The sequence below is a fragment of the Rhagoletis pomonella genome, unplaced genomic scaffold (genome assembly GCF_013731165.1).
Source record: "Rhagoletis pomonella isolate Grant_MI unplaced genomic scaffold, Rhpom_1.0 Rhpom_scaffold_00010, whole genome shotgun sequence".
Classification (NCBI taxonomy): domain Eukaryota; kingdom Metazoa; phylum Arthropoda; class Insecta; order Diptera; family Tephritidae; genus Rhagoletis; species Rhagoletis pomonella.
In genome coordinates, this window is record NW_023458564.1 from 30360116 (window position 1) to 30385380 (window position 25265).

General features: G+C 32.1%; 1 protein-coding gene across 1 annotated transcript in view; it reads right to left on the bottom strand.

Moving 5' to 3' along the window:
* Positions 1-13866: 13866 nt before the first annotated feature.
* LOC118746224 overlaps positions 13867-25265 on the bottom strand; it is an 84890-nt gene continuing 73491 nt past the window's right edge. The window contains exon 5 of the mRNA XM_036480049.1: positions 13867-14033. Coding sequence (XP_036335942.1) covers positions 13996-14033 — 38 coding nt within the window. The 3' untranslated portion in view covers positions 13867-13995. The remainder of the gene's footprint in view (positions 14034-25265) is intronic.

Genomic DNA, 25265 nt, shown 5'->3' on the forward strand with positions numbered 1-25265 from the left:
CTCGTATAAGCACCTACCATTGATATGTCTGCATACCAAATTTCAAGTTCGTGGGACTTATGGTTCCGAAGTTATGGCTGATAAAAAAACTCGACGCCTATGGGATGTGCCACGCCCCTTTTTACAAACTCGTTTATATATACCCTCGTATAAGCACCTACCATACCAAATCTCAAGTTCATGGGACTTATGGTTCCCAAGTTATAGCTGATAAAAAATTCCACGCCTATGGGATGTGCCGCGCCCCCTTTTACAAACTCCTTTATATATACCCTCCTATAAGCACCTACCATTTAAGTGTCTGCATACCAAATTTCAAGTTCGTGTGGCTTATGGTTCCGAAGTTATAGCTGATAAAAAATTCAACGCTTATGGGATGTGCCACGCCCCCTTTTGCAAACTCGTTTATATATAACCTCCTATAAGCACCTGCCATTGATATTTCTGCATGCCAAATTTCAAGTTCGTGTGACTTAAGGTTCCGAAGTTATAGCTGATAAAAAATGCCACGCCTATGGGATATGCCACGCCCCCTTTTACAAACTCATTTATATATACACTCTTATAAGCACGTACCATTTATATGTCTGTATACCAAATTTCAAGGTCATGTGACTTATGGTTCCGAAGTTATGGCTGATTAAAAATTTCACGCCTATGGGAGGTGCCACGCCCCCTTGTAGGATCCCAATTTTTTTTCACCCTATTATAGGCCCAGGAGTCATGGCAATACTCTGTCAAAATTTTGTTCGATTCTGTCCGTCCGTTTAGGCTGCAACGTGGCACATACATACATACATACTTTCACAAATATATAGTAGATTCTTTAATAAAACTCATACACATACATACATTTAAAATAAATTACAAATTTTAGTAAAAATTTCAAACTTTTTATGCAGTGTTAATTTTACTATTATAAAGTGCAAGTTTAAATTAACTGGGACTTACCGTTGATTTGTGGTATTTTTTTTTGTCGACGATGTCAGTCATTTTCTTCCATACGAACCGTTTTCGAAGATTTTTTTTTATGTGCAGAAAATGAGCAACACCTTCAACGAAAAAAATCCCAAAAAATCAATGGTAATTCCGAGCTATGTAAACTTGCATTTTGTTTTGTTGCATACTCAAGATATTTCTAAAAAATCGAATTAAGAAGCTCGAATTTTTTACGAAAGTCTGTGGATTTCTTTTTAAATTATGCACAAGGATTGAAACTTGGATTTATATGGTTTTTGTTATAAAATATACTATATTTTCAAAAACAATTAATTATAATTAAAAAATATTAAGATAAATGGTGAAATCTTATCAATGTGTGTCGACCGAAATTTCGGATACTTTTTTTTTGCCTATTTCCGCGGTGAACGTAGAAAATTTCACTTTCAACTGTGTAACCAGACATTTGTATGCACATAAAAATATTAATGACTACAAAAATATACTAAAAATTAAAAATACTTCCATAATATTAATTTTTATTATAAGAGCGTATTTAAACGGTTAAAATAAATTAATAAGTCCCGGCTTAATCAATATTACCCCGATGTACTACATGATTAAAGAGATGAAATATAGCAGAACGGCCACTTCTGATAAAATGCGCACAAATTAGCCATGAATTGCTTAATGCATTAATGTTAACGCAATAATTTCATATCAGGGGGAAAATGCGAAGAAAAAAGGCTCACATTGCCACGCTAGTTACTGATATCGCTAATTGGATTTTGACATTGTCCTTCCTCGGAGAGCGAATAGATAATATTTTCGGGATAATTATCGTGCATCTAACGCTGAAGATTATTATCGAAATGCAATATTTGTGCCGCTATTGCTCGGATCTCCGATAAACATCGCCGAAAGAGGTATTCAACATTTTTGATTTGAACTTTTAATTCTATCTAAAATTGGGGATAATGCTTTCGAACGCGTAAAATCGCTTAGAAAACGATACGAATTTTTCTTGGAAAAAGGCGCTATCAATTTGGAAGGAGAGTAGAAAAAGTGGTTAGAACGATGGAAAGTTAAGCGAAAAGTCATTCCCAAAATCAGCAGCAGAAGTTTTTGGTGAATGCGACAAATATGCCTTTCCATTGATTAACAAACTTCTTCGCATGCTGGTCACACTTCCAGCGAGTAATGCTACTTCCAGAAGAAGTTTTTCAACCATTCGCCGGTTAAAAACATGGTTGCGTAGTACCATGAATGAAGAAAGACTAGGGATGAAAAGTTTCGAAAAATAATCTATGCTCGAATCTTATTTAATCCTTACGATTTTTGGGATCGAATAATCGACGGCGAGATACGAATTATTCTATAATTTATTATATTAGTCATATTCATAGACAAATAAAGAACTAGTTACTAATTTAATTCAAAAAAAAGGTGTATGAAAAATAAGAAATCGATTCTCTATAATCGATTATTTTAAGAAAAACTTCGTTCCTGGATTGGAATCGGAATTGATTTTTTCCAAGAATAATAGAAGGATTCGCAAAACGCAAGCGGGAAATTGAGTTTTCAATTTAAATTTTCATGGTAGAAATACACTCGGTAGGTTTGCATTTGCCTGCCGAGGGACGACCGCTGTTAAGAAAAAACCTTTTTCTATTTTTTTTTTCGTTGTTGCTTTGACCAAGGCTTGAAACCAGGTGCTGATGAGTGAAAGTGCGCACTGCTTACCACTGCATATATATTATTATAAATTATTATAATCAAAATTCTGAATTAGTAGTTAAGCTACTTAATTGCATCCTTTATTTGACAAACATTGTAAGCAAAACGCTTCATTTCACACTTCATAAAAAATACTCGAGCCTCTATTTGCATGCAAAATAAATGAGTGTTCAAGCAGGTTGGATGCTTGTAGGTCATATAGGTCGAACTTTGATTGGTCACTCCTCGGTGAATCAAGTAAGATGCCTGTAATTTAACGTTATTTGACAAGTTGATCGCAATCGCCAAAATTTTCTAAAAATTCTGAATAAAAAGTGTGAAATTTTGTTGAAAATTTGATGTATTTCTAAAATTTTGCTTAAATATTGAAACTTGGATTTATATGGGGTTTCTTATAGAATAATGTTATAAAATTATTAAAATTACATAATTAAAAAAAAATCAATAAGTATGTGGACGACCTTATTATTATCTTCATCACTATATGTACATATATTAGAAAAATGATAGAGAAAATAGTCTTTCCAACAGGATGAGACGAAAGCCATACCACTGTCCTTTAATTTTATTTTCCTTCAAAATCCCGGCTTATATCTTTACTTGTCGGCAATCGAAAAACTTAGTCTTATTTTGAAGAATGATCGACTTTTAAGAAAAGTGATGAAAAAATTATTCTACATTTTTTTTATGGAGCGTCAAGTAAAGACATTAAGCTCAGTTCTTCAGTGAAACAAAAAAGTTTACATTCCAGGACTTCAAAGCATACTATCGTTTAGAAACGAGATACAATTAAGTAAGGATGCATTTCAAAACGTCAAAATACAAAGCACAAGTCTATTTTATTTCTAAACCGCACTAGAAGAAAAATCTAACTTGGGCATCCTATTTGAAAACTAGCATCTAACCGTGGTGCGCATATTTTGCACCACTGAGGTTTAGAAAGAAACGATTGATTTTCCTAAGAAATCCCCTGTGCAAAAATATTTTATTTCATTAAGTATGGCAATACTGTTTGCCATCAGTTACAATTGTTACCACATTTGGTATTGTTGTTCATGTTTGCCGGCGGGAACTCGTTTTTATTTTGTTACTCAATAGTTTGCCAAACTTTTGTTTTGGTCAACGTTTTTTATGCTGCTCTTATACGAGTACAGCTGGTTTCCTTTTTACTTTTACTTAGTTGTGAAAATTTGCCATTTCCAGCTGAAATACATATGTATATACAAATGTATGTACATATAGTCGCGTTGGTATTGGAGATTTTCTTTAGTTGCACACAGATCCCCCTGCTTGCTTTGACCCATCACTTAAATCAACTATATACATACATCTTGCTCTGAAAATCAAACGCACACCATAATATTTGAACAATGATCGTGAAAATCCGAAAGAAAATGAAACTGTGTAAATTTTGCAGCAAGGAAAAAGATTGCATGGCGTGCATATCGTCGATGTTTTTGCCAAACCGCCCATCGACCATTTGCAAAACCGCCTATCTTACGGAACTCAAATTTTACAGTAGAGCAAAAAAACGAAAACTGGTTTTCTTTAAAGGCATTGCCTTGATAGGCGGTATTTTCTTTAGCTATTATTTTACAAATCTGTTGTTTTAATAGCGATTTTACAATTCTTATGCATAAATCTCGATGTATGGAGTTCAGGGTTACCAAATCTCATTTTTGTCACAATGGCGATTTAGGTGGTTTTGCAACTGGTCGATGGGCGGTTTTGCAAAAACATCGACGATTTCCGTGTATTTGGCAAAACCAGAGAAACCCCTTAAAGTTAAGGTTTAACAATTCCAATTTTTAAATATGTAATATGTTTGTGCACTCACTTATTTACATTCATAAATACTTAAGTCGGACAGAGACACTGTTGCCATATTCACAGTTTTGACCGTAAATTATATTTTTTCAGACAAGCTTGCAGTTTTTAAAATTACCTTCTAGTATTACAAATTAGAATTTTTTTCAAAATTTCAGAACAAATAAATTCAAAGAGATACATGTCTCTTTAGGTTTTTTGGAATTTAAATAATAAGTTGTAAAGGGAGATGGAGGTGCAGCGTTTCTTCTTTGAGAAAAAAGGTTTCATCTGCTCCTTATATTCCAATGGGTAATTGATTTTTCAGATATGAACTTTTATGAGTTATATATAGATCCGGACGATCGGTCTCTTATTGTTCTTGTTTGTAATCCTCTTCAAAATATTTTAAAACTAAAACCTTCTTAAACCTCCTTCGTCTGACATAAAATTTCAATTACCGAGTTCTCTTAATTTAAGTTGGTTGAAACAAGTGGCCACCCTCTTACATGTACTTTAAAAATGAAGCACTTTCGAAACCATTTCGATTCATATCAATATTGTAATAATTAATTAAACTTGTTTAATAATTTGAATTTAAATTTAATTTTTAAACGGGTATCAACCCTATTTAAATACCTCAAAAATATTTTAAATGTTCAAACTAAATATTTCTTAACATCTAACTTTTGTACGTATAATTAAATTTAAACAGGTGCAAAGCCTATTCAAAACATTTTCAAACTACAGCCTTCTTAAATCTCTTTTGCCTGAAACCCATATTGTGATACATATTTCAATTGGCTAAAGCCCAATTTAATTTTTTGTAAACAGGGACGGCACCTTCATGTAGTTTAGAAACAAAACCAATTCGATTTAGACCCATAATTTATTTATCTTATTAAATAATTTAAATTAAATTTAACTTTTCAACAGGTGGCAGCCCTCTTCAAACACGTCAAAAGTAATGTGGCTGTTCACACTTGCCTGATTATCAGGTTATCTGGTTATGTGGTTATATTTTTTATTCAGTTTACTACAATAAAATACATTACAGAATAGTAATTTTTAACTAGATAACCTGATAACCAGGCAAGTGTGAAAAATCATATAAATGTTTAAAATAAAGATTTCTTAACAATGCTTCGTTTGACACCCATATTTTTAAATTTCATATAATTTGTGTTTAATTTTAATAAATTGGACTTTTCAAACAGATGGCACCCCTTCAAAATATTATGAAACTGCAACCTTCTTAAACCTTTTTCTTCTAAGACCAATGTTGTGATATATATTTCAATTATGAAATTCCTCTAATTCAAGTTGAACCGGACTTTTTAAACAGGTGACATCCTTGAATGTTCCATTTTCTAACGTCCGGGTTTTTAGGTTACGTATTATTGAAATTGCTAATTCTATTTGATTTTAAGGGGCGTTTTTTCAAGTAGGGTTTAAAATTTATCTGCCCTTTAAAAACGTGTGACGCGCATAGAGGCATACCACAGGGAGGGGGCTATCACCACTTCTATAGGCGTTGGCGGTTAATAAATTAATGACGAACCTAGCAGCAATGCTAACAGCTTATGCAGATTACATCTCCGTTATCATAAGCGGTAAATGTCTAATGGCTCTTAGCTCACTGGCAAACCAGACGCTTAAAGCTATCAGTGATTGAGCCACGTAGTATTATTAGTATTATTCACTAGGAAATAAAAGATCCAAGCTTGGGATAAACCTAAAGTGGTGGATACCACTCTTCAACCAAATCCAAACACGAAGGACCTAGGAATCGTACTGGACAGCAAACTGTTGTGGAAATTAAATGTGAAGGAGGCGGTGAGGAAGTTCTCGAAGCACTGCATACAGTGTTGGGCTGCGCTTGGAGACTTTCTCCTGCTCTTTCGCACTGGATATTCACAGCAAATCAAATGAACTAGTTGTAAACTACCTCACAACTAGTATGAACCGCATGCCTAACTAGTCAGCCAACTATCTTTTTTCCATGCAATCAACTGGTATTTTTAACATGGGGATGTCCTACGAGATGGCAATTGTCAGATTTCGATCAGAACTATACCAGTCTCATACTAGTTCAAAATAATAATATAATACTATATATATACTATATATATATACTATACTATACTATATATATATACTATATATATATATACTATATATATATACTATTATATACTATAATACTAGTCTAATTATGGACCAAACCACTACTTTGGGAGTCAAAAAACAAAATGAATTCATGAATATAAAATAAAAAACTTTTGATTAAGTACACTTTAATATATTACACATTTTTATTTAGCTGCCGTAGATTTGCCAATAATTACCCTGCAGTGAAACCCCAAACTAGTCAGGAAAAATACTAGTCACCAACTAGAATTACCTGACTAAAACCGAACTAGTTCGAAAATGACCAGACTTTTACCAAGTACAAAACGATTTATTCATGCCCTGTTCTATTTGACTTCGGCAATTTAATACAATAGGGTACACAAAATATTATAGCTTTCATTTGGGTATATTGTAAACGTTAAAGCAAGTACGTACTCGCAATTATACCATACCTGTTAAATAATGATTAATATTCATAATGATTATTAATTAAATCATGTTTTTTTGAATAACCGTTTAATGATTAAATACCGATATTAGTACCTTCTTAACGATTAATAATTACTTACGTAAACAAATTTTTTTAATTAACTCGTTAATTTTAATTACATAATGTTATATTTTATCATTTTCAATTATTTTGGACATTTTTTAATTACACAATTAATATACAGTGAAGGCAGTCCTATAAGCGGACACATTCTTGGGAACGAACAATTTTTTGGTTTTTTTCTATTCAAAATGCTCTCCCATACACGGACTTTCCGATAAACGGACGCGGACACTCAAAAATGTCCAGTTATGAAGAAAAAAATCTCCCATAAGCGGACGTGAAACTTTAACAAGCGGTCATTTTTTTCAGTCAGATGTTGACTCTGGCGCTTCTACATTTGTATATGTACACAACATAGTCCATAGCATGATAAAAATATAGTAAGGTAGAACCGCTGAGAGTCACTTTTAAAATTCTTGACGTTTCCAAGCAATTTAATTTTTAAATTTACTCACAAACTCACACACACATTTTCATTTTCAATCTCAAGCAACAACAATTTCGTACAATTTCAATTTTTTATTTTCACTTTTATATGATTTTAAAATGTTGGCAAACTTAAAAAAAAAATCATGGCCGACAAATTGAGAGAACGGTTATACCTTGCTATGTTTTTATCATGGTCCATAGTCAAAGATATTTTCTTGAATATTAATCATTATTTAACAGGACTGGTATAATTGAATACGTATTCTATTTGATGGTTTACAATATACCCAAATAAAAGTTATAATATTTTGTGTACCCTATTGTATTAAATTGCCGAAGTCAAATAGAACAGGGCATGAATAAATCGTTTTGTACTTGGTCTGGTCATTTTCGAACTAGTTCGGTTTCTGTCAGGAAATTCTAGTTGTAAACTAGTATTTTTCCTTTCTAGTTTGGGATTTCGCTGCAGGGAATCGTTAAGCTATGGTAAGTACTATTTTATGGGGTGTTGCTATGGCAGACAGCAACGGAAAAGAGGACATACTTTAAAAGGACTGTGAGTGGTGAGTGTTTATAGGCTCTCAATTAGCAGTATAACGGTTGTCTTGAGGTAAACACCGACGGCGGCGCTACACACAATCTTACACATGCCACCAGCGGACTTGGTAGCCAAGAACATAGCGTTTACAACTGCCGCCAGGCTTTATTCCGCAGGTCAGGTTGTATTCAGAACGTATGGTCACAGTAATGTAGCGTCATCCTTAACCGGGCGAATAGGCTACGTGATTCCGCGTCTGAGCTTCGAAAGTTTCTAGAAGCTACAATAGAAATTGGCGGTTGGCGTAAGGGCGTGGAATGGAAAGGGAATGCAACGCACGTCTACACGGACGGTCCTACAATGGGCGAACCGCTAATTAATAGGTCCTTTAGTCTACCAGATCACTGCACTTTATATCAAGCCGAGTTCTTTGCAATAAACAAAGCGGCAGAGGTACTACATGAAATTAACCCTATAAGCGAGCAAATAAACATTTACATAGATAGTCAGGCAGCCATTAAGGCTCTACTTTCATGTTAAACAAATTTGATCACCGACGCGGACTGTAAGGAGGCCATAAGAAGCCTAGCTGTGGCTAAAATCGTCCACCTATATTGGGTTCCAGGACAAAAGGGTGTGAAAGGCAATGAGAAAGCTGACGCATTAGCCAAGGATGGCGTCCTCTTAAACTCCGCACTAATGACAAGTATATCAAATTCTTTAGGGGAAATCAAAAGATCACAAGATCTGCCCATGCAGAACCAAGCGGTAGAGCTGGAAAACTATCGATAGTCGTGGCCATCGATAGTTTCGATAGTCGATAGTCACAACCGTAGATAGTATCGATACTATCGAAAATGTCTACACTATCGATATTACTATCGATAGTTTTGATTAAAAAGGTCCAAAACTTAAACATAAACAATGTGAGTTGGTTTTTCATTTAATTCAATTTGTTGTTATATATGTGTACATATTTGTTTTTCGGTTTATACTTAATGTGTGTGTTTTTTTGTATTTTTGTATATTTGTTGTAGCAGATAAAATAAACACTACGCCTGAGGATGCTAAAAAAGTTTCAGCGAAGCGTCGTGTAAAAAGTGGAATAAAGTAACAAAAAATAACATAACAACTTTTATTGAAAATGAGATCAGAATTGCTAAAAATTGTCTATATTTCTGGAACAGAAGTTTATCAACGATTTTTAACTTCAAGCAGCATCTGCGCTCTATAATTATTTGCCCTTCTTTGCTAAATGTCCTTTTCGAAATCAGAAGATAAAGTAGGTATCGCCGGCTTTTACTCTTACTGAATAATGTATGTATGAGTGAAAACTATCGATAGTGCTTACAAAACCATCGATGTTTTCGATAGTCAAAAACCATCGATACTATCAATGGTGCCATCGATAGTTTTCCAGCTCTACCAAGCGGATAGGCTTTGGAAAAGAACTCAGGGCTGCAGACTTAAAAATTATGTGTAATTCATACGAAAGGAAACTTACTGATTGCCTAATATCGAAAAGAAGAACATACTCAAGGCTTCTGATAGGATTGCTAATAGGGCATTGTTTACTAAGAGTATATGCATTTAAATTAGGTCTAATAGAGGATAAAAAATGTAGGAAATGTAGCCGGCCTTCAGAAACAAAGACTCGGCAAGCTACAGCTACAAGCAGCAATCGACAAAGGACCAAAGTGGATTAAAATTCTCTACCGGAACGGCGAATGTGTTCTTTAACTTTGCTTGATAGCATTGATTCATAGGTCGTCAACGTATCTGGCAATGCTATGAACGCTATATTCGCCTATGTGAGATCTCTTATGATCAGCCAGCATAACCTAACCCAACCTAAACGGCACCAGATAAATTATTTTTGACGTAGAAGACGTCTTACGTTTCGGTATGGATGCCATGTTCAAATGATGTGTTGCAATTTGTGGAGCTTAGTGCACAAGAACTAATAAAGCGATTTCAAAGAAATGTGGCGTTTAAAAGATAAAATTCCAAAGGTATCGACAGATTGGTTTTTGTAAGCGACCAGTTTGGATTCGGACGTAGAAGCAACGGTAAATATTGGCTTATTTTGGGGTAAATTTTGAGCCTTTAAAGTGCTCGAGCAACTTAGATTTGGCAGATACTACTTTCATTTTCCCAATGTAAGTTCTTTAAGGCAGTAGAAATAGTATTTTGTACAAATTTCATATAAAATCAAAAAAATTTGCTAATTTTCTTTTTTACCTAAATGCTCGAAAACCGCTTTGTTTTTTTTTTGGTTTTCTTTAATCGAAAATTAAAGTTTTTTCTTTTCGTATAATATGTACATATGTACAATATGGGCATAAATGATTTTCCATACAGAATCACTGCGTCATCATTTTGCAAACACGTGCATGCGCTGGAAGTGAGAGAAGGTGACCAAAAATATGTATGTATGTATGTATGTGTACTTCGGCTTTTGAATAACAGATGGCGCAACTCCAGAGAAATTTTTATTACCTAGCCACATGTACACTGGCGCTTACCTAAAAAGCATACTTTATTTTTTTTAATTTTTTTCGTAAATTTTTTATAAAAACATGTTAGATCCTATAACACAAACCATATAAATCCAAGTTTAAAACTTTGTGTACAGTTCAGGAAAATTTAACAACTTTCAAAAATATGCCATCAAAGTTCTAAACTCTTTTTCAGATTTTTTAGAAACTTATTGGGTATGCAGTTTTGTAGCTTTTCAATATGCGTATTTTCTTCCATACAAAAATAGATTTTGTTCATGCGTTATATGGGAGAAAATGCGCAACACCCTCGACAAAAAAAAATATCAAAAATCAACGGGATTTTTTAGAATTTTCAAACTGCACGCCCAGAAATTTTCTAGAAATTCTGAAAAAATGTTGAAAATTTTGATGACATTTTTTTTGAAATTTGTAAAATTTTCCTGAACCCTACACAAAGTTTTAAACTTTGATTTATATGGTTTACGGTATGCAATCAACAATATGTTCATAAAAAATTAACGAAAAAAGTGTATCACGTAAAACATTGTGAATATTATAAAAACTAAAAGTGTGACATTTAGGTCAGAGCTACAGCATGTACAATGTACAATAGAATGTACAAAATAAGTAAAGTCGGAATTTTAATGCTCTCACAACCTAGGACTGTTCTATATCGAAAAAATATACCCCATTGTTTATTTGACCATTTTGTAATACTAAAGAATTTTTATTTATCCCCCATTCCATTTTTTGGAATTTTGTAGGGTTTTGACGGACCTATAAAATATAGTGGAAAAATTATTAAAAAATTCAATCCTTTAAAATCAAAAGCACACACACACTTTTTACACACTTAGCTCTTAATATTATAACGTATTCTACGTTTAAGTTTAGCGAAGGCGCTGGACTGATCCTTTTTGTTACATGTAAGTATGTATGTATATCGTCGTTTAAAGTATAAAACCGCGTATCGTCATTCTGCAAAACCGCGTAACTGACATTTTATTTATTTATTTTATTTGCTCACACGCGCTCTTGACTCAATCCTTAACCATTCGTCCTGAAATATACCAGCCAGAAATGAGATTGCTTTATAAAAAAGAGAACCATTTTGAAATATGAGTGTTTTTACTCTCTAGAAAATAATTTATGCAACCTCACATACGCGGTTTTGCATTTTGTTGATACGCGGTTTTGTACTTTAAATGAGGTTATGTTTAATACAATTTAAAAACTTTAATTCTCCAAAAATCCTTTCGTTTCTGAAAGTAACAATTTTTTTGTTGAAAATATAGTTTTTTCTTGGGAACATTTTTGAAAAAAAAAACATCTGACAACACTAGGCAGAGGTTATACTGAAAAAAAAAGGCCAATAATACTAATGGCACAGCCTCGAAAACACACGCTGCTTTACATACAATGTCCATATGTATGTGCATATGTACATTAGGGTGGTCTAAACACAGTAAAGTCGGAATTGTAATGCTCTCGCCCCCTAGGATTGTACTTTATAGAAAAACGTTGACCCCTATTTTTTGATCTAGAAATCAAAAAATATTTAGAGGTCGCTCAAAGGGCTCAAAGTTTTCCATGTATTTTTGTATGGGAAAAAACGCCTTTTGGTAGAAATGGTATAGGATTCTTGAAAATCAATATTTTTCGATCGGAAATCTCTGGTTCTCTTCAGGAAACTTTCAGTAACAATACCCGATTGTTAACCGACTTCCAAAAAGGGAGGAGGTTATCAGTTCGTCGGAATATATATATATTTTTTTATGTATGTTACCACATAACTTTGGACCACGTTAACCGATAATTCTTTTTGCTTCGGAAAGGTAGTGTCTCAGAGGTGGTCCCATACTAATATGGTTTAGATCCGATCATTGGATCATGAAATATATGTATATATATATATATTTTTTTTTAAGTCGGTTTTTTTTGCTAAAAATTACTTGTTTATTTAACTAATACAAACGATTTTTTATTGGACCTCTCATTGCACTTTTCGCGTTTTTTGTGGGTTTTTGGCGGACCTTTAAATTATAGTTGCGATGTAAAAATGGTTAAATAGACAATTGGGTATTATTACTGGGAATCTCCTGCAGAGAAGCAAAGGTTTTTGATCGCAAAATATTAGTTTTTAAGAATTTTATACCATTTCTACGAAAAGTTGTTTTTTCCCCATATACAAATACATGGAAAACTTTGAGCGCTTTGAGCGACCTGTAAATATTTTTTGATTTTAAAATAAAAAAAAACAGTGGTATACTTTTCTTCGGTATAGAACAATCCTGGGGGTGAGAGCATAAAAATTCCGAATTTACTTTTTCACATACATTTTTGGACCAACCTAATGTACCTTCATATAAACAATGTACGCCACAATGTGAAGGCCCTGACACTGAGTCGAGCTCAAGAACTATACAAAGCCAATGCGACTTACTTGAAAATAAAAGAAACATACACGTGTAGGATGTGCATATATGCTTATGTACATACGTACCTACATGTAAATAAATTTGTTCTTACAAGCATTAGCTAGCCCATGCAACACACAAAAGTTTGGAAAAAAAATATCAATTTCGACGAAATATTCGATCGCCCAAAACAGAAATTGGCATATGAGTTATGCTTAGTACGTAAATTTATGTATCTAAAAGATATTTCAATGAATTACATACATACACACACATATATATATATACACATGCACATACATAAATATGATAATTCATTTATTAAGTTTACAAGGAAACTATTGGTCTACTCACCTTCTGTTGAATTAAATTTATTACTATACGCGCTGAAGGTTGTTTTTGTTATTGTTTCATTATATGAAGGCAGTGTTGGATAATATGTTCTACTAGTCTTTAAACGATATGCTAATAATATAATTTTACAATGCTTTTTATTCATTATCAGTTAATCAGTCGTCAGTTAAAATGGTATCTCTTTGTGGTTTTTATTTTATTTTTTATTCTTTTTATTACTGTTACTTTCTTTTAGATGTTTTTGTGTGCTTTCCTTGCCTCTTCTTTTGTTTAACAACTTTAAAATTGCAATCTGCTCTTAACCGCCTGTACATTTCCCATACCTTCCTCGACCTCGAAAGCACACGATCAAAAATTCGATATGCTTTGTTGGTATTTACTTTCAAGTTTTGATATCAATATGTTTGAAATATTAAATATTTATGGTAACACTTAGTTTTTAAATTGAAGTTTTTTTTGTATTGGGATGCTTTTTATCACTGCTACATTGGTCTTTTTATTTTGCATCGAATTCCATGAATATGTAAAGTCTTTCCATTAACATCCACAAATCCCACCTTAGTTCTTCGGGGACGCATTTATAGAAGTTTATATAACCCAGCATTGAAACGCGAGCTCATTGGAAACTGTAATATAAAGAAAAGAATTGATTATGTATATTTTTACAAATAAAGATATGTACATATTTGTTAATTACGACATAAAAAATAGAGAAGCAAAAACATTTTTGAGATCCATGGTGAAATTATACCAGGCAAAGTAATGAGAGTGGGAAGAAAGATGTGGCACTGACTTATTTGATAAATTTGCCTTTTAACATTTCTATAAGATATCAGAAAAGTAAAGCGAATATCATGTAAATAAAGCGAGAAAGCTGTTTTATTGCTTCGCCGGTTTATAATTTTACTATGATGGAAACATAAATCGCTTTCAATCATTACAAATAAGGTCAATAGAAATTAGAATAAACTACTTACATATATATTTATTTAACTGAATTACAGTCGTCAGATCTACAGTCGGACATTTCGAATTGCCTAAGAAAGCGGTGCTTAACCGGTAGTCCCTGAAAATAACCGCAGTGGTCCGCGAAGCCATCCAAAAAATATAAAATACATATATGTCTAAAAGGTGAACGCCTAGGGCTGGGTAACGGCGCAAATTTTTTGGCGCTGACACACTAACTCCAGCACCACTGGCGGAATCAGAACAGTGTGTTGGCGCAATGACGCCCCTTCAGGCTAAGGCAATTATTTTTTTCTCGATTTGCTTTGCCGATTCATACGACTGTAATTTTGGCGGACATTTACTCTTAAATTTGCGTATTTTCATTTTTCTTATTGCTGCACATTTTACAATTGACATTTCTCTTGTATTCTTTGCTGGTTCTTTGCGAAACCCGCAGCAGTGTGTAAACCTCTACCCAGGCACCGTAACAGTTACAACTTTTATTAAAAAAATCGCTCTTTAACTATTATTTTTTTACTTTTATTTAATTACCCTTTAAATAACCGTTATTTCTGACTTTTATTTTATAAATCGAAAATAACGATTATTTTTGATTTTTATATAAATAATCTGCAAATGACAGTTATTTTTGATTTTTAAATTATATGTCTTAGATAACAGTTATCGAAGACTTTTATTTATAAAAGTCATAATTAAAAATCAGTCACTGAGTTTTATTTTTTAAATCATACTTATAAAAGTCATTTCAATAAGTTGTAGTAAACTTTTGTTTCCCTACACCTTTTTAGCTGCGAAAAATGCTAATGACTTTTTTACGAATGTTTTTAAAAATAAAAGTCGGTGACTGATTTATATTGATGACTTTTAAAAGTAAAAGTCACTGACTGATTTTTATTGATGACTTTTATAAATAAAAGTGTTCAATAACTATTATCTAAGACATATAATATAAAAATCAAAAATAATGGTTATTTTGGACTTATAATAAAAAAAAATAAAAAATAATTGTTATTTTTTTCATTTTGCATAAAAATTTCAAAAAAAAATTTATTTCCAAATTTGAGTCTCGGTGAAAAAAGAAATCGATTGGTATGTATCACTTAGTTGTAGAACATTTCCTTCATAATGAATTTTTCCATGACAGTTTTCATCAATAACTGTTATGTTCGGTCCCTGCCTCTACCACATATGTGGTAGTTCTACCACATATTTTTTTAAGTTTGGGTGTCTTCCACATCTACCACACAAGGCTTAAAATCTACCACATTTCTGGACAGAACATTTGTTTACAATTTTCACATAACTCTAAAATTTCAACTCAATTCTAATATGAAATATAAAAATTAATAAATAAATTTTTAAAAAGGTACATCATAAATTTTGCTTTAAATATATTTTTGCCTTAACTTTTAAATATTTCAAAAATCCGCATATTTATATTTGCTAAAGTATTATGCAATGGAAAAATAATTTGGTGGATTTTTTTGCATAAATAATAATAATAAACTAATGTTATAGTTGTTTTTGCATCAATTGCGTTGAATCTGTACGATCTACTAGCACTTATATTTCCCGATCTAATTTTTGAGTTGTGCCTCTTTTGACGACGGTGTGCGGTATACATACCCAATAAAAATTTGAATCTTATTCAAATCTACCACATTTTTTGCCAATTCTACCACACTTAAATAAAAAGGGGTTTGCACACTGCGTCATTGCGTTACAGAGTTGTGAAAATCGGTATCAGCGCCAGTAACTAACTCACCGCATTGTGTTACCCGCGCCAAACGCCCTGCTCCACATACCATATTCGGGGCTATCAATGAATCTATGGTAGTCCGATTTTCGTGAAACCTACGAACACTGAATCCGTATGCATTCAACGTACATATCGATGGCTGAGTGGAAGATCGACCTATCTCGGCAGCCAGTTCGAAAACGCTCTATCTCAAAAAACTTTTCAAGAACGCCCTACTTCAGAGTTTAATTGAAAAACACCCTATCTCCAAACTCGGTTCAAAAACGCCCTCTCTCACTTCAAAATGTATTGAAAATATGCTGATATAGGGCGTTTTTGAATCGACAGCTGAGATAGGGCGTTTTTGAAACGAGTTCTGAAATAGGGCGTTCTTGAAAAGTTTTTTGAGATAGAGCGTTTTCGAACTGGCTGCCGAGATAGGTCGATCTTCCACTCAGCCATCGATATATGCTACGTTCATGGCTATTCGAATTCTGTGATAGTATTTTTGCAGAATTCACATAAAATTTGTCTACGATGAATTCAGTGAAAGCTCTGATTAAATCCAATGCCTTTCAAACAGTTCAGCCTGAAAGAACGTTTTTAAATATTTTAAGCGTACTGTACATTCGCTATTGATTCAACTACCCTAGAGACAACTTAAAAATTTGCATTGAATTCGAAGATATTTCAAGGATTTTAGAGACCCTTATACGCAGAAAGCATTACATAGTTCCTTTCCCCTATTTCCCCTAGTTCTCTATTTATAATTGTCATGCTATATATGTATATATGGGGCGTACCATACAAAAATGGACGGGGTTCACACTTCATGTGTTTGATTTGTTTCAAATTTTTAGGGTTGATGGACAAACATAAATAATAAATAAATAAGAAATTTGAGCTTGATTAATACATTTTTAAAAATTTTACACACATCAAAATTTTCTATGAAAAGAGATATTTAAAAAATTTTTTTTTTTTGAAAAATTTCTGGCATACAAATTTTCACTCATTTTACGGAATTCCAATTCAAGAAATGGCGGCCTTTGACATTTATTCTTGTTCTTCTTCTGCTAGCTAATTTCTGCTAGTAAAAATTTAACTAAGACGAATTCGTATTGCTAGAACAGCTGCTTTAATTCGCCTCGGTACACACATGTCCAAAATGGGTGAGTGCGAAAGTAATAGTGTTGGAATTTTCTTTCCCTCTTCCTCCTTGAGCGAAGAATAGCTGAAATTTGACATTTGTGTACCGAAAGCGAAACCAAATACATGTTAGTTAGTGTACTACCGCTACCACCGTATGTTAATTTGCCTTGAATTTAACTAGCAAGAAGAGTAAAAATCTGCAGGTTCCAGTACAAATTAGTACTGACTTTTTGTTACTATACACACCTAACATCGTCAATGAAATGGAAATAGTCGTTACTATGTAATAATTTTTTTTTTTATAAAACGATGTAGGGAGGTGCAGTTTGATGAAATCCATTATATCAATCAAAAAGTGAATTTTGAATTTTTTATTAGTTACGACTTTTTGCATTTCAGCGACGATGTTTGTTACGTCTTTTTGCATTTCAGGTGACGGTATGTATCCTAGTAATGTAAAATTTTCATAAAAAGTAAAATACTGATGGCCTTGAACAAATTGTAAATAATTCTTCTAATTTGGATCTACAGCTGTTCGTTGGTTTAGGCCGAGGCAATAAAAAAAACGTCGCCAATCGCCTTTCTCCCTTGCCAGGCAGACAAGCCCTTCTGCACTCAGTCGTTATATTATGAAAATGACACTTTATAAAACTTTTTAATTCCATTTTTTTTTTTATTAATAAGGCCTTAACGCTATTGCTATGCGGGTAAAAAACAGGAACCGTAATGATTATAGGTTTTAGTAGAAAATACTCTTAATAACGCTTTACGTGTTTTTTTTTACTTTTGAAATTTTCCAAAAAAAGAGATATAGTGCTTATCATAATTTTTAGACACTCACGTACTGACAAGACTTGACCGTTTATTTTATTATTTTTCTTTTAATTTTAATAATTTGTTTACAAAAATATGGTTTATTCTATAACAGAAGCGGTAAAATTCCAAGATTCCATCATTGCGCATCATTAAAAAAGAAAATTTACAAACTTTCCTAAAAATTTCGAACATTTTAATTAGGTTTCTCAGAAATCTTTTGAGTATGCAGTTTTGTAGCCCATTTCGTAGCTGAAAATTTTTGTTGATTGTTGGTTAGCTTTTTGTTAAAACTGTTGACTCGCATCGTCAACAAAAAAATTGTCAAAAATCAACGGTAAGTCGGAGTCATAATTCAATAATTAAAGGTTTGTTGTTGTAGTGACATTAGAGTTTTAACACTCCCTTAACTCGCACGCACCCACATACAGTGCCTTGCTAAGGGATTTTGTCAAGAGGGAGCAACAAAACTGTTTTCTAAGCAAACCTTTTATTGTTGAATCGTTAGTTGGAGCTACATACTTTAAACTTGCACTTTATTATACTAAAATTGAATAGGCTACAAAACTGCTTACTCAAAATATTTCTAAACAATTTAATTAAAAAACTCGAAATTTTTGCAAAGGTTTGTTGATTTTTTTTAATGTTTTACAAAGACTGAAACTTTGATTTATAAGGTTTTTGTTAAATAATAAGCTATATTTTTTACAACAAATAATTAAAATTAAAAACTAATAAAATAAATAGTCAAATATTGTATATATGTGAGTGCCGTAAAGTTATGATAAGCACTGTATATATGAGATCATGAAGTAGGATTCAAATGTACATAGATAAACTGCATTCTCAGTTTTGTTCTAGCATATCACTTTTCGAGATGGTGGTCAATAAAATGTAATCGACTATAAAACTGCTTACCTAAAATTGTTCTAAAAAATTTTAATAACAAGTTTAAAAATTTTTGGATGGAGCTCTTAACGTTTTAAATATGGATTTATGTGGTGCTGGGTATGTAATGTGCTTGACTTTTATAAAAAAAAAATATAAACATTAAATAAACAATCGAAAAAGAGCCAAAACTTCTCCAAATATCACTTAACTTAATCAATTAGCCACAAGGCTATGCATGTACATATGTATGACATTTTACATCGTTTGTTTAATGATCCTCTTTCCGATCGGAAGTATACATATACACGCATATGTATATAGATGCAACTATTTTAAACAATTTAAAAGATTAAGAAACTCCTCTACATATTTTAATACCATCCTTAGACGACTATAAACCAATCTATACGCCTGATGCATATGTAATTAAATCGTTTTTAATGCCTATGTATTCAAAAAAAAAAAGCCGTGGAGCTACAAGCTATTTAATATTCTAACTATTTTGCTACATTAGGCACAACTTGAAAAGCTTTGTGCAGTCAGTTTCCTTATTCTTAAACTTATTGGCCTTTTATTTTTCATGTTTTACATTTTCTGCTTTGTTATTCTTTGGTTTGAGTGTGTGACTATGAATAACTTCTCGTCACTTGCATATTATATTCGTTCTTGTTATCGAGCTTAATAATAGTAAAAGCTTTGTGAGAATATAAACGTACATATGTACATACAAACAAATAATTGAACAAAAATATGCACATACATGTGTACACAAAGAATGCGTTCGCGAATGCGTTTTGTAAAATTTTTTGTTTTTCTTTATTTTGTTTTGTACATAAATGATTGTATCTATTTAACTTTGTTGCAAAGCGTTTTCAACCAGTGTTGCCATGACGTCATGAAAATATGTGTCGTAGAAAAAACAAAAAATGGATCAAATGTATCACAATTTTTTTATTTAAGTATCAAAGTATCAAGTTAGAAAAGAAATTAAAAAAATGCAATTTTTTCATACCTTTGCCTTTTATTATTATCAATAACCGAAAAATCATTAAATTCACATTCATACACATACATATGTATGTACATGAAGAAAAATATTTTACATATTGTGACAATCTATCAAAAAAGAGATTATTGTTTTTAATTTTATATACAGACGAACAAAAATATTATGTACAGATATTATAGAAACTTGAATTCAAATATATGTACATACTTAAACCTATTAGCTGTCGATCAGTTATGTTAATTATTAAATTTTTTGATACATTCCACGTTAAACTCGTTGGAAATTATGACAAAAAGCTGAGGACTACCTTCAGTGTCGACTTTATTTTAACTATGAATACGCCCCATCATATTCTCAACAGTTTGTAATGAAATTCTATTTCTCTTTTCATATTGGATTAATCTTAAATCTGAAAATAAACGCTCTGCAAGGCAAGTAAAGTAAATTAAAAATTAATGAAGTCAGCTCTTTATATATAGTTCATTTAAAGCATTTTTCTTTAAGCTTATTTGACCCAAAAACGTTTCAATACCTTTTAAAACTGCCACTGCATACAGACATAAATATTTTCTTTTTGTCATGTATCAAAATTTAAGTTTCTCGCGAAATGAGCAAAAAAATAAAGTATCTTCAGAGAATTTGCACAAACTCGTATCAGTTTTAAAGTACATGGCTCAAAACGGCAACACTGTTTTCAACCACAGCGCTTATGAGTTATAAAATAAAAGCTCAGTCCGTATCGAATCGAAGAATGTATGAGTGCATATATAGTATATATGTATATACGCACATGTTCACAGATCTCGCGTTAACTAGTATAGTAGGTAGTTTTTAGTACGAAAATGCGAAATAATGAATAGGCGCACATATTCCGAATGTAGGTATATTCGATTTCTTATGCGGTTACACATACATACATAAATATACCTATACACTACATATGTATATAGTATTTAGTATATGTATGTGTGTATGTAAGTTTTAAAAGGCATACAGATAACGAATTGTGTGTAAAAGCGAGTCATGCTTCATACGGTGTGGTGTACAAGTGTAAGGTCCAGTAAGAGGTGATGATAAGTAAAAAAAATATGCTAGCCTCAAACTTACATACTATATGTTTATATGCACACACATAGTACATACTATGTATGTACGTGTGAACGTAGTATGTCCGTGCATTTACTTGGGCCCGCATTAGCCGCTTGCATTGCGATGACCTTCCCACACTGTCATGGCTAAGTAAAAAGCTTCGAATATATCATACGCTCGTGAATATACAGTATATACATATATTTATGTATATATGTACATAGCTACGTACAATTTTGTGCATACAATATATTATAGTAGACGTTAATGTAGTTGTGATCAAAAACTACAACATACTACTAACGGATACCAAAAGCTAAGATTTTCCTGACGAGAATGCTACTGACTCAGCGCCCGACTGACCGACAAAGGGGCATATAAACGTGCTGAGGCTTATAGTTACATACATATGTATGTACGTAGGCATTTATGTTTACGTACTCACTAATTCAACATATTTGAAACTAATATTTACATATATAGTCTACCTAATAAAGAACAGGCTAGCATAAAAGCATAGCTGATTTCGTGAGTATGTACAAATGTAGAAAAATATGTGGATTTTTTTGAACAAACTCAATAAATATGTACGAGTATAATGAATTTGAATCTATGCGCGCATACAAAAGGGGGAGACAGTACTCATAGAAATGGACAATAATAAAATTGCAGGCTTTAAATTTAATGTCGTTGGAACTTGTTATGTATGTTCAAACTCTTATTGCCGCATAGTTTTTACCTGTCTAGCTTGTAATTTTGCAAACAAATCAAAACGGTTCCCACCTACATATATTCATACATATGTACATATGTATGCAGTATGTATGCAAAGAAATCAGCGAAAAAAATCGCTATAATTTTTATTTGTTATATCTTTTTGGCAGCAGAGCACCTGCCGTCAATGCCACAGTGCCACTGTCATTGTCAGTGCCACTAAAGAGTACGTTCACTTACCGATCGTCATAAACAGACCCCTGAAGGGAAGAGGAAGCAGGGGATGGCAGCAACAGCAGCAGCAGCAGCAGGATGACCGCCACCAACTCGAATCGGCCATTCAACTCGAACAGAGCTCACAGCTTTTATTTATTTTTGACAATTGGGCTTGCAATAATGCATAAAAACGTAAAAAATAACAGGTAATTACAACAAAAACAAAGCGTTGCAAAACGGAAGCAATGCTAATAAAAGCAACAAAACTCGTGTTTATATCTTCTACGCATTTATGATAAGATATATGTATTTGTACATACAAATATGTATATTTGTATGAATGTATGTAGTAAATACATATTTAGGTTTATAGCCCGTAATTTTGTTGGAACAACCTGTAACCGTTTAAATAAAATTATACCTTCATAAAAATGCGGGTAGTTTTAAAATGTTAAATTGTGCCGAATACAAATGAAAGGGTCAAATAGTCAAAATTGTTTTGAACAAATCTATCGGGAAAAGGAATAAAGGCAAAAGTCGCATATCTAGGGCTTATAATCAATACCCTCCATTTGAATTTTGCATAAAAATGGGATTCTGTCATCAGTGATATTAGTGCAAAGTCAGAATTAACATCAGCGATGACAAATACATAAGTCCCGGATGGGTTCTAACATCACAAAGTAGTTTTTGTGAAAATTGTAGACGTTGTATGTACGTAGGATATAACTCATTTCTAGATCTAAATACATTCATATCTACAGTGACTCAAACAAGTGACCACGTGTTGATCTTTTTTTAATATTCGGAACGTTTTCGAGCCAAAGTCGTTTTGTTATATTTTTATAAAAATATTGTCTAATTTTTAACCAAAACCAAATAACTCACAGTTTCAAACTTTATACAATATTTAGGAAATTCAATAAATTTTCATCAAAATTTAAACTTTTTTAAACAGAATCTTTAGAACATAGAATCTAATGAAGTGCAAGTTTCAAACGGTTAAAAAATCCCTTTTGATTTTTGAGAATTTTTGTTGGTGATGGACTTTTGCACTTTTTTCCATGAATGCGAACGACCGTTAGCAACAAAATTTCAAAAAATTAACGCCAGTTTTTGTAAATTGTACTTGTTATATAAAAAAAAAGTAAAAGTAGTCTAAAAAAGCCTTCTAAAGATTCAGAGTATAAAAGTTGACATTTTGCTGAAAATTTGTTGAATTTTTCTAAATTTTGTATAAAGTTTGAGCATGTGAGTTATATGGTTTTGGTTAAGACTTGAACAATATTTTTATAACAAAAAAAAATTTAACTCGGAAAACATTATGACTATTGGGCTACAAATGTGCGATAAGATTTTATTTTTTCGAAAAGAGTTGCCACTTTAAAAAAATTGATTTCAAATTATTTATGAAGTTAAAGATGGGTATCAATCGAAATTGAGAAGGTTTTATTTATTAATTTCATGCAGGAAGATTGCCATCTGCTTAAAAATTTAAATTCAATTTGAAGTAAGGGAATTAGGTAATTGAAATATGATCACCATATGGGTGCCAGACGAAAGAAGTTTAAGGTTTTATTTTGAAAATATTTTAATAAGGGTTGGCACCTGTTTGAAAAGTCAAATTTATTAATACACTATTTATATGAAATATTAATATATGCATGGGTGCCAAGCGAAAAAGTTAGATAATTTAGAATATTTTTGAGGTGTTTGGTGGAGCTTCCACCTATTTAAACGTTCAGAAAGAATATTTCTTTTTAAAACACTAAAATATAAAAATTAAAAGAAAATTAAATTAGGAAAAGAAAAAAATTGAATTGAAAAAGAAAAAAATTGTGCTTGATATTAATTCATAAGTTAATTAAAACATGTATCACAATATGGGTGTCAAACGAAGGAGGTTTAAAAAGGCATAAAATTGAATACATTTCTGAAGAGGGTTGCCACACAAAAATTGCCAAAAATTCACAGGTTATGTGAAACATTTCAATATTTATGTCAAAAAAAGAGATTTAAGAAAGCTTTAGTTTAAAAGAGCTAACGCCTATTATAAAAGTCAAACTTATTTAAATAACGGTAACGATGGTCAGTAAAAATCGTAAAGTAATTTTTTCCATTCTTTTTTAACATTTTGTTTTATTTAATTTTACTAATTTTTAATCAAAATAGAGGTCACACTACAACAAAATCTATAAAACTCAAAGTTTTTAACTTTGCATCAATTAAGAAAAAAATCGTAAATTTGCATTACAATTTTACACTTTTTATTTTAGAATTTTTGAAATTTTTTGAGTACGCAATTTTATTACCCGTTCAATTTTAATATAAAAAGTGCAAGTTTCAAGTCGCTAAAAGTTACCGTTGATTTTGTAGTTTTTTTGTGGTATTTGGCATTTTCTTTTATATCAAAATAGATTTTGTTCAAATGGAAGAAAATGCGCAACACTGTCAACAAAAAAAAAATTGTCAAAATTTAGCGGTAAGCTTGCACTTGTTAAAATTGAATGGGCTATAAAACTGCATACTCAAAAAAATTCTGAATAAAAAGTGTAAAATTTTTTTAAAAAAATGGAAAAGAATGTACGGTACGATTTTCACGGACGCTCACGTATGTATGTATGTATGTATGTATGTATGTATGTATGTATGTATGTATGTGCATCTTTAAAAACCGTCCCAGCAAGAGTCTTGGGACGCGCCAATTCAGTGAAAGGACTAATAATATTTACCTTCATACACGCTAACCACCCTGAAAACGAAACAAGATAATAAGCGTTGCGGATATGAACCTTGAATTGCAGGACCCTCTATAGAAAAGGTGCCTTCATTTATGCTGGATTTCATTGTGAAACATAAGGCTTACATCATCGCAGAACTGAAAATACGCTGAAAGACGCATAATAACTTAAAATTTATCTTTCGGTTGTTTTGTAATTCCAGTTTTAAGATAAAACGGGACAATGAAGAAGACGCCTTTCTGCATATGACACATCTGTGTTCAGCTGCCCTACGCATTGCAGTCGCCACAGCAAATGTGGAAAGAATACAATAGAAACAATAATAAACTAGAAATTCCAGCACACGGTGGTATTTTAGGAACTAAATATAAAAAAAAAAAAGGTTAAGGAGGTACTAAATTTGAAAAATTAAAAAAGGAATTTACCCAACAAACATTTAGGTTAGAGAACGATTAGAAAACGATTCGATTTCGTATGTGTTTCTCTAAGGTAAAAGGTTAGAACGTGACTAGAGAAACTATCGAGA